Below are 13,298 nucleotides of genomic sequence, written 5' to 3'. Positions count from 1 at the left end.
CTCCCAGGTGCCCCATCATTACAGTTTTAATCCTTAGGTTTTTGTAGTCAGTTCGTGACTATAATGCTTCTGGCCACTCAATAAAGTGAGACTTAAACAGCAAGAATGTAATAAGGGAAGCCCATATCGATTAAGAGACTATAGAGCTCTCATCATTTTCTTATATTCTTCCAGTAGCAGCTAGATGTCCCGGGGCCAGTGGGCACAAAAGTGGTAGGTGGTTTTAGATAGTAAGTCAGTGAGAAGTACAGGGTCCTGGATACATTAGGCAGGAGGTAGTGGGAAGAACTTCATCTTGATTTTGTCAGGAAAGGGGAAGGAAAAAAAAAAAGACTGGAACAAAATACACCAGAAGTTTTAAGAATCCCTATCCGTGTTGTGATTATAAATAATTTAAAATTTTCATCTTTATGTTCATCTGAATTTTTACATCCTCTGTAATTAATACAGTCTTAAAAATCAGAAAATAACAAGAACAAAACCTTGGCCTGCTTTAGCACCAACGTACGTGTATCCTAGGGTTTTCAGCCATTGTTTGGCTTTAAGTCCAGCCCTCCTTTCCCAACAGCATATATTCTCGAGGGTACAGATAGTGGGAGTCACAAACAGCCCACAGCAAGGCCACCAGGGCCTTCAGAGCTGCAGCAGTATGTGCTACCCTAGCCTGGTGGAGGGGGTTGTGACGTACCAGGATGAGACACCTGGATGTGGTCAGTTCCGGTTCCCACACAGTGTGGATCTCAGGGCTTGCATTTGCCTGGGGCTTAGTTCTGCGGCTTTTGACTTCATCCTTTCTCATGGCATTTAGAGTAGAAACACCCCAGTCCCCCTAGATACCGCATTTGTTTTTCTAGTTCGTTCCTGTCGCTCTCATCCCCAAACCCGAATTCTCAGGGACTGATGCTTAGCCCTTTTGGGTTTCTGGATACGTGGTTCAAGGAATTGGTCCAATACTTGCAGACTAGGCCTCTGGACGTCCATCACTGGAGGCGTGCTCCCACCTTGGAAACCTGGAATCTTACACCGTACCGAAGATAGTGCCCAAATAAAATCTGTGAGTAATTGAAAATCTTTGGGAGAGGCAGCTGTAAATATGAGGAATTTTATTTTATTTTTTGCTGACATACTATGAGGCAAAACAAAATTGACACCATACAAAATAACTTTATAAAATATCATTCACATCATATTTTATCAGATTTACAGCATTCTGTGCATGTTAAGGGTTATGTAAGGAGGTGAAAAAACACTATGCCAAACTTTAGTATTAGTTTATATACACACAGTAAGAAACAAAACAAGTAACTGTTAGGTTTTCCATGAATTTATTGCAAAAATAGTGCAAACTACTTAACCTAGTAAGCTGTAAAACAAACTCGAAAGGACCCAGCTAAGCTTGAACGTGACAATAGATGCTCAGTGTCTCAGCCTTTGGCATTCTTCACCAGTTTGTCTTTCGTCCATCAAGACCACTCCCCACCTGCCGGGTGAGGGTGAGGGCTGGGGATGGAGAGACGCGGAGACTGGCTCTTCCGAGACCAGATCCATCCGGCTGCCTGATGCCAGCGCTTCCTTTAGGATCATGCTACTTACTCAATGGCAATTTTGTGAGGTCTGTGTTGAAGCCATTAAGATGCCAAGATGTTTAAGTCTGACCTTAGAAACAAGTCATCCAACCTCTTGATGACACGGAGAAAAGAATTAAGGAAGCAGCATGAACAGAAAGGACTGGGAACATTATTGTCTGCCTACACACACGGTATCCTTTTTCGCAGGTGCATTTGGGTGAAGTAGCACTAATGGTGGGCGACCTTTGAACCAGATACTGAAGTTGAAAAGACAAAAACAAAGGATCCTGTATCCCGACAAGAGTCACTTTAAAATCTCGTCCAACAGTCTATTGGGGTCCAAAAAGCGTCGATCTAAACAAAATGATAAGAGCAAAACAAAATGCTACATACAAAAGCTAAAGAAACAAAATGCAGCATATTCAGGTTCTTTTTCTTGAGGTACCTATATAAATTTAATCACCTGCCCCAAAGTACTCTTGTTAGGTGAAAGAACAGAATGCTTACTGGTGAGCCAATTGCGGGGCGTTTCTCACCACTGAGAAAGTGCAACGGCGCCGGTCTGTATATGCAGCATACCGAAGGATGAGCGACTCTACAAAATAGAGCTCAAGTACTGACCCGATGGACGCTCAACAACGAGAACACTTAACTAGAATCGTCCCATTTTTTGGAGATCCTGCAGCAAAAAGCCTCCCAAATCAGCTTTCAGAGTTTTGCCACTAAGGAATGTTGGTTCTCTTGTAAAATTCAGAGATCTCTTTAAAATAGTAAAACTATACACTACAGGAAAGATCCCTAATTTTTATTTCTTATTGGTATAAAATCAAATTCTTAAGACTCCAAAATATTGTGTTACCTCCAAACAAGTTAAAAAAGATCACCACAGTAGGAAAAGTCTAGAATTGTAAACTGCCAAATATAAAAGCATGGAAAGTCATCGATCTCTTACCTTAACTTTCTCACCTGCCAGAAAGCTTGCCTAACTCAGGGCAACCCCGGGGCTGTTGCTGAATGCAGGCCTCCCCCCACCCCACCACGGCCCACCCCACACTTCAGTGGCTCCCGCACCCCCCTCTTCCTCCTGCTCCCCCCTGGCCACCAACACCTCCACCAGGAGAGACGAAATCGACAACAGTCCATTTGCTGCTTATGAAATAAATGTATAAAATACGCCAGAGGTGGCGGGGGGGGGGGGGGGGGGGGGGAGGGGCACAGATGGCAAAACCCGCAACAGTTAAGTACATGGGAGTTGTTTTGGCTGCCCCTTCATTGGCACAGAAAATGAAGAGAGAGCTTTAAGTACATGCATAGAAGAGTTTGGAATTTGTTTGTAAAATGTTAATTTGCTCTTGGACGTAATTTTTTTTTTTTCTTTTCTTTTCACAAGAGGGCAGTTGGGATTTCAGTTCTACCTTACTTGTTGGCTGGGGCAACCTATCAAATTCCATGGCCAATTGGGCTTTTCTCCCCACCTGCAATGTAAGAATTTTAATTTCATACTGATTTTTTCAATGCATTAGGATTCAACACAAAAGGCACAAAATAAATAAAAAGATTATTAAATAAACGGAAATTATGATTTCAAGCTTTGTGTGGAGTTATATCTTGCTGTTTGGTTACTTTTTCCAATTTGATTTGACAGACTTAGTAAATAGCACCCAACTGTTTAACTGAGGTAGATCCACATTGTAAAGAAAGCTGGGTCCCCTCCATTTTATGTCTAAGTTTAAGATGCTTTTACAAAAACAAAAATCCAGATAATCCTATGCGGAAGCGATGGCAGGTGGCACTACCTGAAGAAAGCTTAGAACGTGAGCAGGTTCAGTAAGATTCATGCCCAAATCACACTCCATTTGCCATAAATAAACCTCAGACTGGAGGGAAAAAAAACAAACATTTAAAAGTAACCCTGAAAAAGTCTCTAGACTTTCAGAATAGGTCATTTTGACTGCCACAGAAATGCACAATGGTCCGTTTTCATCGAGCAGTGGCAACGGCCATGCCAGACCAGAGAGAGCGAGAGAGGGATCTGGATCACCGAAAGTTTCCCTTTGTAACTCCAGAGAAGAGACTGGTTGATTTAGGATATAGCATCTTGATCTGAACAGTTTAAACCCACCCTGCCTAATATTTTTGCATACTCTGAAACTTACAATTTTAACATCTGATTAAGGCTTGATTTAAAGTGGCATTACCACCTCGCGTCATGCAGGCATCGGACATCCTCAAAACACACGGAATGGTGGTGAACAAAAGACAAGGACGTAAGCCTCCGAATTGTATTTAGCAGGTACTATAATTTTATAATTAATTGTACAATTCATGTAGCAAATGAGAAATTATACAGAGAGGCCGATGTATATAAATACTAGTTTGTACAGGAACTTTCAGTTTTACAAAACAGCACTGCACGGTTTCTCTATTGCAAGCACAAGACGTCGTCACATAGACCCACCGCACAGGTATAAACAGTCCGTAGACAATACGCAGAGTACCGCCTGAAACGAGGCCCTTGTAGCTGCTCAGCTTCTTAGAAAATAGTAAACTTTCAATGGTCACAATACATTTGGATTCAAAATATCTTCTAAAATGTTTTATTGTGGGGGGAAAATTAAGAAGGGGCAAGATCTACCTATGGAACTTCTGAATTCATTTTTGGTTCTTTTTCAATTATTTTATAAAAATAAAATAAAACTAGAAAAGTTGATAAAACTCAGGGTTAAAACCCCTCAATACATATTAGGTAAGTAATCTGAAGTGTATCAGAGGTAAGAAAAATCTGGATTTAGACACTACATTCTTTTCTTGTATTTAATGAGTAATTAGCCACTTTGCTGCACAGAAACTTAACAATTATTCTCTTAAAACTTTTTAAAAAGTAAAAACTCACTTGCCTCTATAGATACAAAACATGAATTCATACCTTCAGCCACTACATTAAAATCCACTATCAAACTCAGGACTCAAATTTCCATTTAGTGCTACACTATATACTCTCAGGATTTTAGTCACGCGTGTATTTGCCTTGGAAGAAGATCCGAAATTCTGAATGCGTCCTCCCCTCTGCAGCCAGCACCTCTGCCGAGGGAAAGACCACTCACTGCCTTTCAAAAAGGAGAGATTGGGAGAAGGGAGGGCCAAGAGGAGCCACTAAGGGTGGATTTCTATGCATTTTAAAAATAAATAACATTGGGTTCTTTCCCCCACTTGAAAGCAATAAAATCATCCTGGACAGGGTAAGGTGTATTGTCATTAGACCATCAGCCAAGAAACTGCTCCAAACCTGGCTTGGACGAGTTAGAGATAAAAACTGCATTTTAGGTATGTCAGCATCGGGAGTCCTATATGCACGGCTCACCCCAGTCAGCAGCTTCCCCGCACACCACACAAAACAGAGCAACACTAACGAAAAGCATCCCGAGAGAAGGACAGTAGGACTGAATAGCACCTTACGTCTGAGGACTTCACACGCAATTTACCAGAGACACGATTCCAATTCCTTTTCTAAAAATCTAGTTTCATGACACTAAATAGTCTTGTCAAGCAACTAAGGGGACAAAACCACCAGGTCTTGCTGACGGTTATGGTCGATGCCTGACTAAAAGAGATGGATCTTGCGCGCATTTCCCGGAATCCCCGCTGCGGACGTGGACTTGGAAAGGAAATCCTGCGGCTACAAGAACCTAACGTTTTCCGACGTGAGACAGTATGCACGGGCATCACAGTTTACAAAGTCAGGAGCTGAGGAGCAAACGCAGCTTCAAAGGCAGAAGGTCAATGATTGACTTGTGGAATGATCCAGGCTTACTTCCCAATGAAAACGCAGCCCCAATGCGATTCCAAAAGGACACTGAGGACCGGACTTTTAAAGGCACAGAGGCTGAGACTGGGTCTTCCAGAACATGCTCAGTCTGGTACCGAGGGAGACCAGAGGAAGGCCTGGTGCCACCCGCTTCCTGGGTCAGAGGGACCTGCCCTCTCCCGCGCCCGCCCCCCCCCAGATTGTCCCCAAAGTCTCTAGAGTTCAAAGGAGCCTCGGCTCCCCAACACAAGCACCGAGGTCTGCCAAGTGGTGCCAAGGGGCCACGCAGTTGGCCTGCACCGCACCCCTGGCCTCATGGTGTAGGCTGGTCTTGGGATCAACTCACGGGTTGAAGGACCTTGATTCAGAAGGTGCTTAACGAGGGTGGCCTCAACATCTAGTTCCTGGAGACACTTGAGGAGGAAGAGTTAATATTTGGTGTTTTAGCTTTAACTCTTTCACATCAACCAGTAAGAGAAAAGTGTTAACAAAAGCACCAGTAGTCTTCAGCTCCCTCTTTTAAAATAATTTTTCATGAACGTGAAAATGGCGGGAGAGGCCCACCCCGGGATTCTGGAGACATTTATGCACAGAGCTCATGGGCAGATCTGAGTTCAACAGTTCACATTACTGAATCAGAGTGGGCTGCCATGCGGTGTCCCCTGAAAATGCCCTGAATGGGATTCTGGTCGAAGAGAAGGCCAACCCAGAGCGCCTGAGCAGTTCCAGAAGCAGCAGGTCAGCAGACACTGAGGGTGCCCGTGCTGAGCGCCCACGCATCTTGGGGAGGGCTGTGTCTACAAAACAGTGTAGTCGCGCCATTACAAAACATTCGTAGAAAGACCGCAAAGGACACTTAGCTCTTTCAGGATTAAAGCACGCCGCGCAGCGAGAAAAGCATCAAAACCCAAAACGACAGTGCTAAAGGCAAAAACTGCCAGGTCATGTTACGCGCGTAACCTCTCTGCACCAAAGTCAGCATCTGATGAGCGTCCGGTGAGCGAGCAGAGCAACCTCCACGCCCCCAGACGTCCGTTCCCGCAAAACCGCCCGCCTGTCCCTCAAGAATTTAAGAGCAAACCAACGGAGGGGTCTTGCAGCAAATGCGGACCTTCCAAAGATGAGAGAACCTAACGAGCCTAAAGACAAGAGGTGAAGAGGGCAGAGGGCGACCCCGACTGACCCACGGCAGCGTGTGGGCAAAGGACGTTCTGGCAGCAAAGTGGTTAATCACAGGGAGGGCTATTCAGAGCAGTAGGTGACAGACTCTCAGGACAGACTGCCTGCGAGTTATCGAGTTAGCGTCAGATGACCCAGGGGGCCCTGGGAACTCCGACTTCAAGATGCTGGCTGTGGGCCCTTATGTCCGGTCAAACAAAGGGCCTTGGACTCGGACAGAACATTTTGCTTTTAAACCGTAGATCATTTTTAAGTAGGGAGTGACAATAACTCAAGGTTCCAAGATCAAAGGCCGATCACGACCCGCACTGTCTCCTGCGACCACACAGCCACTTTAGATGGATTATTTTTGCACAAGAGTCGGTGTTTAAGCACCTTTGTGATTTTACAGAGCGTATAAAAAGGGAGGAGAGCGCAGAGGGAGCCATTTTCAACCCATTCACAAGTGAAGCAGAGAAGAGAGTGCTTTCTCACAACAAACAGGGAAGCGCACAAGGCCAGGACCACAGGCGGCTTCAGGGTCTCGCTGCACGCAGCCCCGCATGGAGGCGCTCCCGCCAGCCTGGGAGGACGGTGCGGGAGGCTCTTCCGTTTCATTCGTGCTGGCCGCTTAGAGTCCTAAAACGGAGCCGGGCAGCCCCGAGGAGTCCCGGCCCGCCTCTCTTACCTCCGAGGGGGAGGAGGGGACTGCCCACGGGTCACAGTATGGCACACGCATTTTCAAGCCAGAATTGGAGAGAGAGATGTTCACAATTCGGTTTTTTCAGGCAACGTTTTGGCTATTTTCAGTGTGGATAGCTACGCTTAAGAGCAAACACGAATCTACTGAGAATTCAGAGGTAGCCTTTATCTGCATTTATTTACTTTTTTTTAAACTAAAAGGTATTCAGAAACCACCTTCTGTAGTGATTTGGCTAGGCCAATACATTCACTTTAGACAATAAAATGGCAAAACATAACCAAAAAAGCATTACGGAGGGCACCATGATGGCATCGACGCTACGTTGACACACATTCGTGACTGGTTTGGGTCTAGAAGCTCCGTGTGTGTCTTACTGGGTAGCCTGACCGCAAACGATTACACACTGTGGGCTGTGGGCTGTAGCACATACTTCTCATCTAGCAACGTCACAAGGCATAAAGGAACAGCGCTGGATCTCTGGTCTCTCCAGCATTGATGGGCTAAGCCACAAATGACGGTTTTGACACAACAGTGATCTCATGGCTTTAAAATGATGGCTGACCAAAGAGCAGTGAGGGAGGCCCTCACCCTCTGGCAACATTGGCCACACAGATGCTTCTGATCCCAACTGTCAGATGCTGGATGGAACTGGAAGAAAATGCTTTAAGGAGCCATGAAAAACAACCAGGAATTAGACCAAAGAGAGCGTTCAAAGGATTTATAATTAACCCTCTTAAAGTTAAATCTTCAGACCTCAACGGGAGAGCATACTCTCCTTTCAATAAACTGCAAACTTCCTTTCTGGAAAACAAGAAAACGAGGCTAATTTGTCCTTCATGAATGGTCAGCAGACACAAGGCTAAAGAGGCAGAGTGAAGTCCACGCGATTCTAACACATAATACTGAAAACGTGCCAGTACCCTACAACAAAGCGACGCGTCGCGTTCCTATCACGTTTGCGGCCCTACGTCTATTTACAATCATTTCAAACAAGTACAGCAGATGCAAAGTTGGACATAATAAAAAGGAAGTTGTCAAAAAATCAGTGCAATTATTCTGAGTTGAAAATCTTCCTTACAAAAGAGTCAGCGTGTGTGTGTAACACAGACAGCCCCATTACAAAGTCACACGTGCACCGTGTCCACACTGAAGAGAACGTCACCGCAGCCGAAACCCGCAGGCAGGGCAGCTCGAGGGAGAAGATTCTTGGTTACTTTGGGGAAGGGCTTAAAATATAAATAAACTAGTTGCATTCTGAAAGTGAGGCGTACGAACACTGAGGAAGTTTCTATTTATTGTACATTCCTTTTCTCATGAGCGTGAGAGATGAGTCAAAGAGAGGTCACAGGGAAATTTCTATGGCTTGTCTGGGCCACTGGGATTGTCCACTGTCTGGATTATGTCAACTTCTAAAGCTCCTCCTAATGGAACTGCCTTAGGTGTAGGAAAATGCCCATGAAAAATCCTTTTAACTGTCCAACAGATCAAAGTCCCGTTGAAGGAGTACATCCAGATCCTGACGGCTCCACGAACCAAGCCAAGTGCTTCCATGATGCCAAACAACCAAGAGAAGCCGTCCCAGCCCCCCAGGCCCCCCAGAGACAGTCTGGTGTCCCAACTGCAGGACGCTTGGCTGGTCTACCCTTAACATATTGTATCAAATATATAATTTGACTGAAAAACTGCCTTGTAAAAATAAAATTTAAATCACCCTGCAGATCAATGTAAAATTACATTGCTGCATATATAAGAAAAACAATTCATCCAGAAAAATTACATTTGTGGCTTTCAAAAATAAAATCATCCGGCAAACTTGCAGGTAAACATTAGGCAATTTATAAAAGTTGGGGAAAGAAACTGCTAGCATATCCATCAGGTACCACATGCACTGGGATATCCACATCGGCCAAATCGAACCAGAGCAGAAAGAAAAAAAATAAATAGCAACATTTGCATTTACCAACAATAAAAATAACATATAATACGACATCAGTAAAACTACCCCGCACCCCGCTGCAGGAACTGAACTACACGGTCTTTTCCAATGAGCACCCCGCAGCCAGGGTGAATATCAGTCAGAGCAGGGACCCCGGCCAACCTCAAAAGAGCAGGGAAATCACTCCGTTGCCATCACGTCCCTCTCGGGCAAGCCCCCCCCCCCCTACCCCCACCCACCGAGGGCCAGGGGCCGCCTGTGGTTCTAGAGTGCAAACATTCATCCACGGGAGTGTGAGAACACCACCAGAAAGCGACATCACGTTAAAAAGTAAAAGCAGATCCTATAACGTATCAAAAGTGTGTGTGTGAAGATTTCTCAACTCCCAAACCAAACAGTCCCTTTCTAAAAGTACAGGTATGCCCAGTTTTACAATAACGTATCCGCACTAGGCAATTCTGAGCTTGTAGCACACAAACAGGCTGGAATCTCAGCATCCCCAAGGGGCACGGGCACAAAGCAGCGGCCGCCCTCGGCTCCCCCGGGGTTTCCTTCATTGCTTTGTCACTAGGGCGAGAGCGGGGCGAGCAGAACAGTGGGGAAGGGAGGGGGGGTACAGTCATTTCTCTTAAAGCGAACATTTTAAAATCCACTAGGAAGAGTACCAGTTTAAGAATCTCATTGGGAGACCTCTTTGAAAGAGACGAGATGAATCCTAGTTTTCCTCTTTAATGAATCCAGATTTCTACATCATAATTTTCACATTCAGTTTGCTTAAAGCAAGGCACACCTTACTTAACAGTGGGGCGGGGCAAAGCCAGCGAGCAGATGCCACTCGAGTCCACATGGGCCCCGAGCCTCCAGTGACCGCACGCGTGCGGAGGACGGGGCTCCCCCGGGAATCTGGGGCCACGAGGGCCGAGGTAGCCCAGGGGCGGGGGGGTACAAGCACAGAGACGGGCGAGGGCCCCTTTTGGCTCCACGTGAACAGGGCTCAGACTTAGTCTACTGCACTTTGAGGTTTCACGCTGTCTCAAAACTGATCCTAATAATGGGGGATTGGTAGAAATTTGGGAAAACAATTATTTACCTGAGAAACTGTAACTACAGCCATTTGAATTCTGAATCATCAGATGTGTACAAAGGTATGCAGCTAACCCAGCTGGAGACGTTTGGTCTGTTAATGCTTTTAGTATGAAAGGTTTTATAAAACTAGCATAGGGCTGTACAAAGTACCTTTCTCGAAGTACTATGGCCCACGAAAAGGAACACCTTGCCTTCAAATGATTAAAGAAAAAAAAGGTCTAATTTTCCGTCAGCCTGTGATCTTTCCTAGGCGTTAGCTTAGAAGGCACCTGCCTGCACTGCCAAAGGGCTCCCCTGGGCTGGGCCCTCGGTGCTCGAGGGAGATTACTCTTCAGAAAGTTCTCCATCACGGGTTCTCAGACTTCAGGCAGCCCCGGAATCCCGGCTGAAGGTACAAAATACAGACCCCCAGCCCAGCTCTGGAGAATCTGATTCAGGGGTCTGCATTTTTACCAAGCACCCGCCACTGCCCTGACCGCCAGGACCCTGTGGCAGGTCACAGAAATGAGCCTTTGAGACACACGGTTCCAGATGACCCTAAACATGGCTGAAAACTAACCTAATTTCAGATTTCGAAGGTGTATTAGTGAAGAGATTCCCTCCTTAGCTTGGATGCTCCTGGTAATTTAAGCCAAGAGTGTATTGGTATCCTTCTGAAAATAGGAGAAAGTGCCACTTGCCAATAAAAGGACAGGGAATTGCAACATTTCTTAGAGCAGAGGCTTCTGTTCGTTTAAAAAGACCAAAATAACAAAAAAAAAAAAGAAAACAAAAAACAAAATAACAAAAAAAACCAACCAACCCAAAAAACAAAAAAAAACCCAAAACAAAAAAGATACAGCAAGAAAAGGCTAACGCCATTACTAAGACACCCACATGCACACACAGACACGCACGCACACACCACTCTGAGTATATATCTTCACAAACAATAGTCGCCCCTTTGTCATCGCCGCCAAAATCTAGGCCGAGTGTCCGTCACAGCCCCGCCTGCGGTCGCCCCTCCCCGCTCCGAGCCAGCAGACAAGGATGGAGGTGGGGGTGCTGTCTCCAGCAAGAGGCAGCCCATCGGGACCCCCGCCCCACCACAGGGCCAGAGGTCAGTGTCGGGGAGGGGGTCCGGGGAGGGCCGTCGGCAGGGAGGGGTAAACCTACAGAGCACAAAGCAGCACTGGGGGGGGGGGGGGGGGGGGGAGAAGGGCTCGTCTCCTTCCCCGGATCTCTACACTGAACGTGGATTTGATTTGTTTTAAAAACTGTCTACGAGGACAAACAGCCCACTTAGCACAGAATCGTCTGCTGTTACCCTTCCGGAGTTGTCCGTGGTATCACGCTTAGTGTGACGGTTTCTAGATTGGCAAACCCGCGTCCGCCACCTCCGCGGGCAGGCTCCGTCGCGGGCCGCTGGCCTCGCGCCCAACGGGGAGCCACCGCCGACGGCTCTCTGCGCGTTTCAGTGCATAGATCCTACGAGACTCGTCTAACAGAGAACCAGACGCAGAGGGAAGTGCACTCCGACACGTGGACCTGTTCCAGGAATGGAAGAATAAGTACATTCCATCTGTGCTTAACCGGCTGAGCAACACACGGGGGCGGGAGGTGGGGTGGCGGCGAGCAGCTGCCGTGCGCGCTCGGTGCCCCCCAAGGTACAGGCTACGCAATCTACGCAGGGAAGGCGGGTCGCGGTCACATTGAGTCAATTGCATACTCCTGTACGTAAGCGCGAGAACCACACGAGGCGGTCCAGTCTCCAGGCTCCAAAACACTCCTGATATGCTAAACAGATCACAATAAGCACCCCATAGTCAATAAAATGAAAAAACAGCGTCTACCTATCACATTAATACTGCAAACCAGATATATATATTTTTTCTCTTACATTAAAGACATAACAGTGAAAAAGGATTGTACTGTATTTATCACCACAGACCCGTATTCTTTAGAAACTTTGGAAAATAAATGTCACAGTCCTATAGGACAAATCTTACGATTAGACTGTCGGCATATTGTCTTTTTCTTTTTTTTTTTTTTTTAAATAAATTTTTATTAAAATGGCACTTGTCTGCCAATCTCTCTGGACCTATAAATGTTGTAAACACACATGGCCCGTCTTCTGCCCCCGCTCCTTATTTCAAGCTGAGTGAGAGGCGGGTGGTGACAGAGCGAGACGCCCGTGGGCGCCTCGGCGGGCCACCTGCCCTCGGCCCCGAAGAGCTTGTGTGAGCCCTGTCAGGAGCGCATTGGGTCACTCTGGTGTAGACGTCAGCGACCACGTCACAACGCTCAAGGCTTTAAAACCACTGCCGTGCTCTGTGTTTTGCTTCCACTCTCTGAGAACGTTCACAGCTAGTTTGAGCCCATCAATTTCATAGAGAATCATGTATTAAAAACAAGTAAATTGAATGACCAAATAAATTAAAAATGTTTTAAAGCCCTGAGTTCATAGACTGGTTTTAGGAGATTTTTAGGAAACACGGGACTCTATTTTAAGAAGCAGCTTCTAGATTTTGGCAAACCATACTTCCTACGACAATGGGGTCTCATACAGGTCTGCAGTTCAAAATCCAAGTCTGAAATCCGGGACGGAAGGCATTCTGGAAGATGGAGAATCTACTAAAATCGATGACGTCTCATGTTCGATGCTGGCTGTCACGGAAGGGCTGGGCATCTGTTGGTCTGAGTGTAGCTGGTCTCATGTGAATCCAACTCCGTACACCATCGTAAACACTATGACACGTCAAGCAAAGTACATGGTGCGCAGCGTGTCCTGATGAACCTGGACCGCCTTTGCCAAGGCTTGGTGGTCTCGCCCATTACTCTGCCCGGAGGTATGGCTTCCTTCGGCACTGCGGGCACGGGGGGACAGACAGAGAGAGAGCGCGGCCTTCAGTGCACCGGGTACCCGGGGAGGCGCCCACGCAGCCGCCGGGCGGCGGGGAAGACGCCGGCAGGAGGGCGCCTGACGGCTCCGGCTGCCGGGGCCCGGCCGCTTCCCGTTCGGGAAACGCAGCTGCCGACGCGACCCCGGCCGGCAGAGGCACG

The 13,298-nt window shown here is 46.8% G+C and overlaps 1 protein-coding gene across 5 annotated transcripts in view; it reads right to left on the bottom strand.

Annotated features, from left to right (window-relative positions):
• Positions 1-1,086: 1,086 nt before the first annotated feature.
• Positions 1,087-13,298, bottom strand: part of AGO2 (argonaute RISC catalytic component 2) — a 112,882-nt gene continuing 100,670 nt past the window's right edge. For all 5 annotated transcript variants that reach the window (XM_045453553.1, XM_045453557.1, XM_045453554.1 and 2 more), the window contains one exon: positions 1,087-13,102. In XM_045453553.1, the coding sequence (XP_045309509.1) occupies positions 12,994-13,102 (109 nt within the window). In that variant the 3' untranslated portion in view covers positions 1,087-12,993. The remainder of the gene's footprint in view (positions 13,103-13,298) is intronic.

The sequence above is a fragment of the Leopardus geoffroyi genome, chromosome C3 (genome assembly GCF_018350155.1).
Source record: "Leopardus geoffroyi isolate Oge1 chromosome C3, O.geoffroyi_Oge1_pat1.0, whole genome shotgun sequence".
In the NCBI taxonomy this organism is placed as follows: Eukaryota; Metazoa; Chordata; class Mammalia; order Carnivora; family Felidae; genus Leopardus; species Leopardus geoffroyi.
Note: the sequence above shows the minus strand (reverse complement) of the source record. Positions and strands in the feature narration are given on the sequence as shown.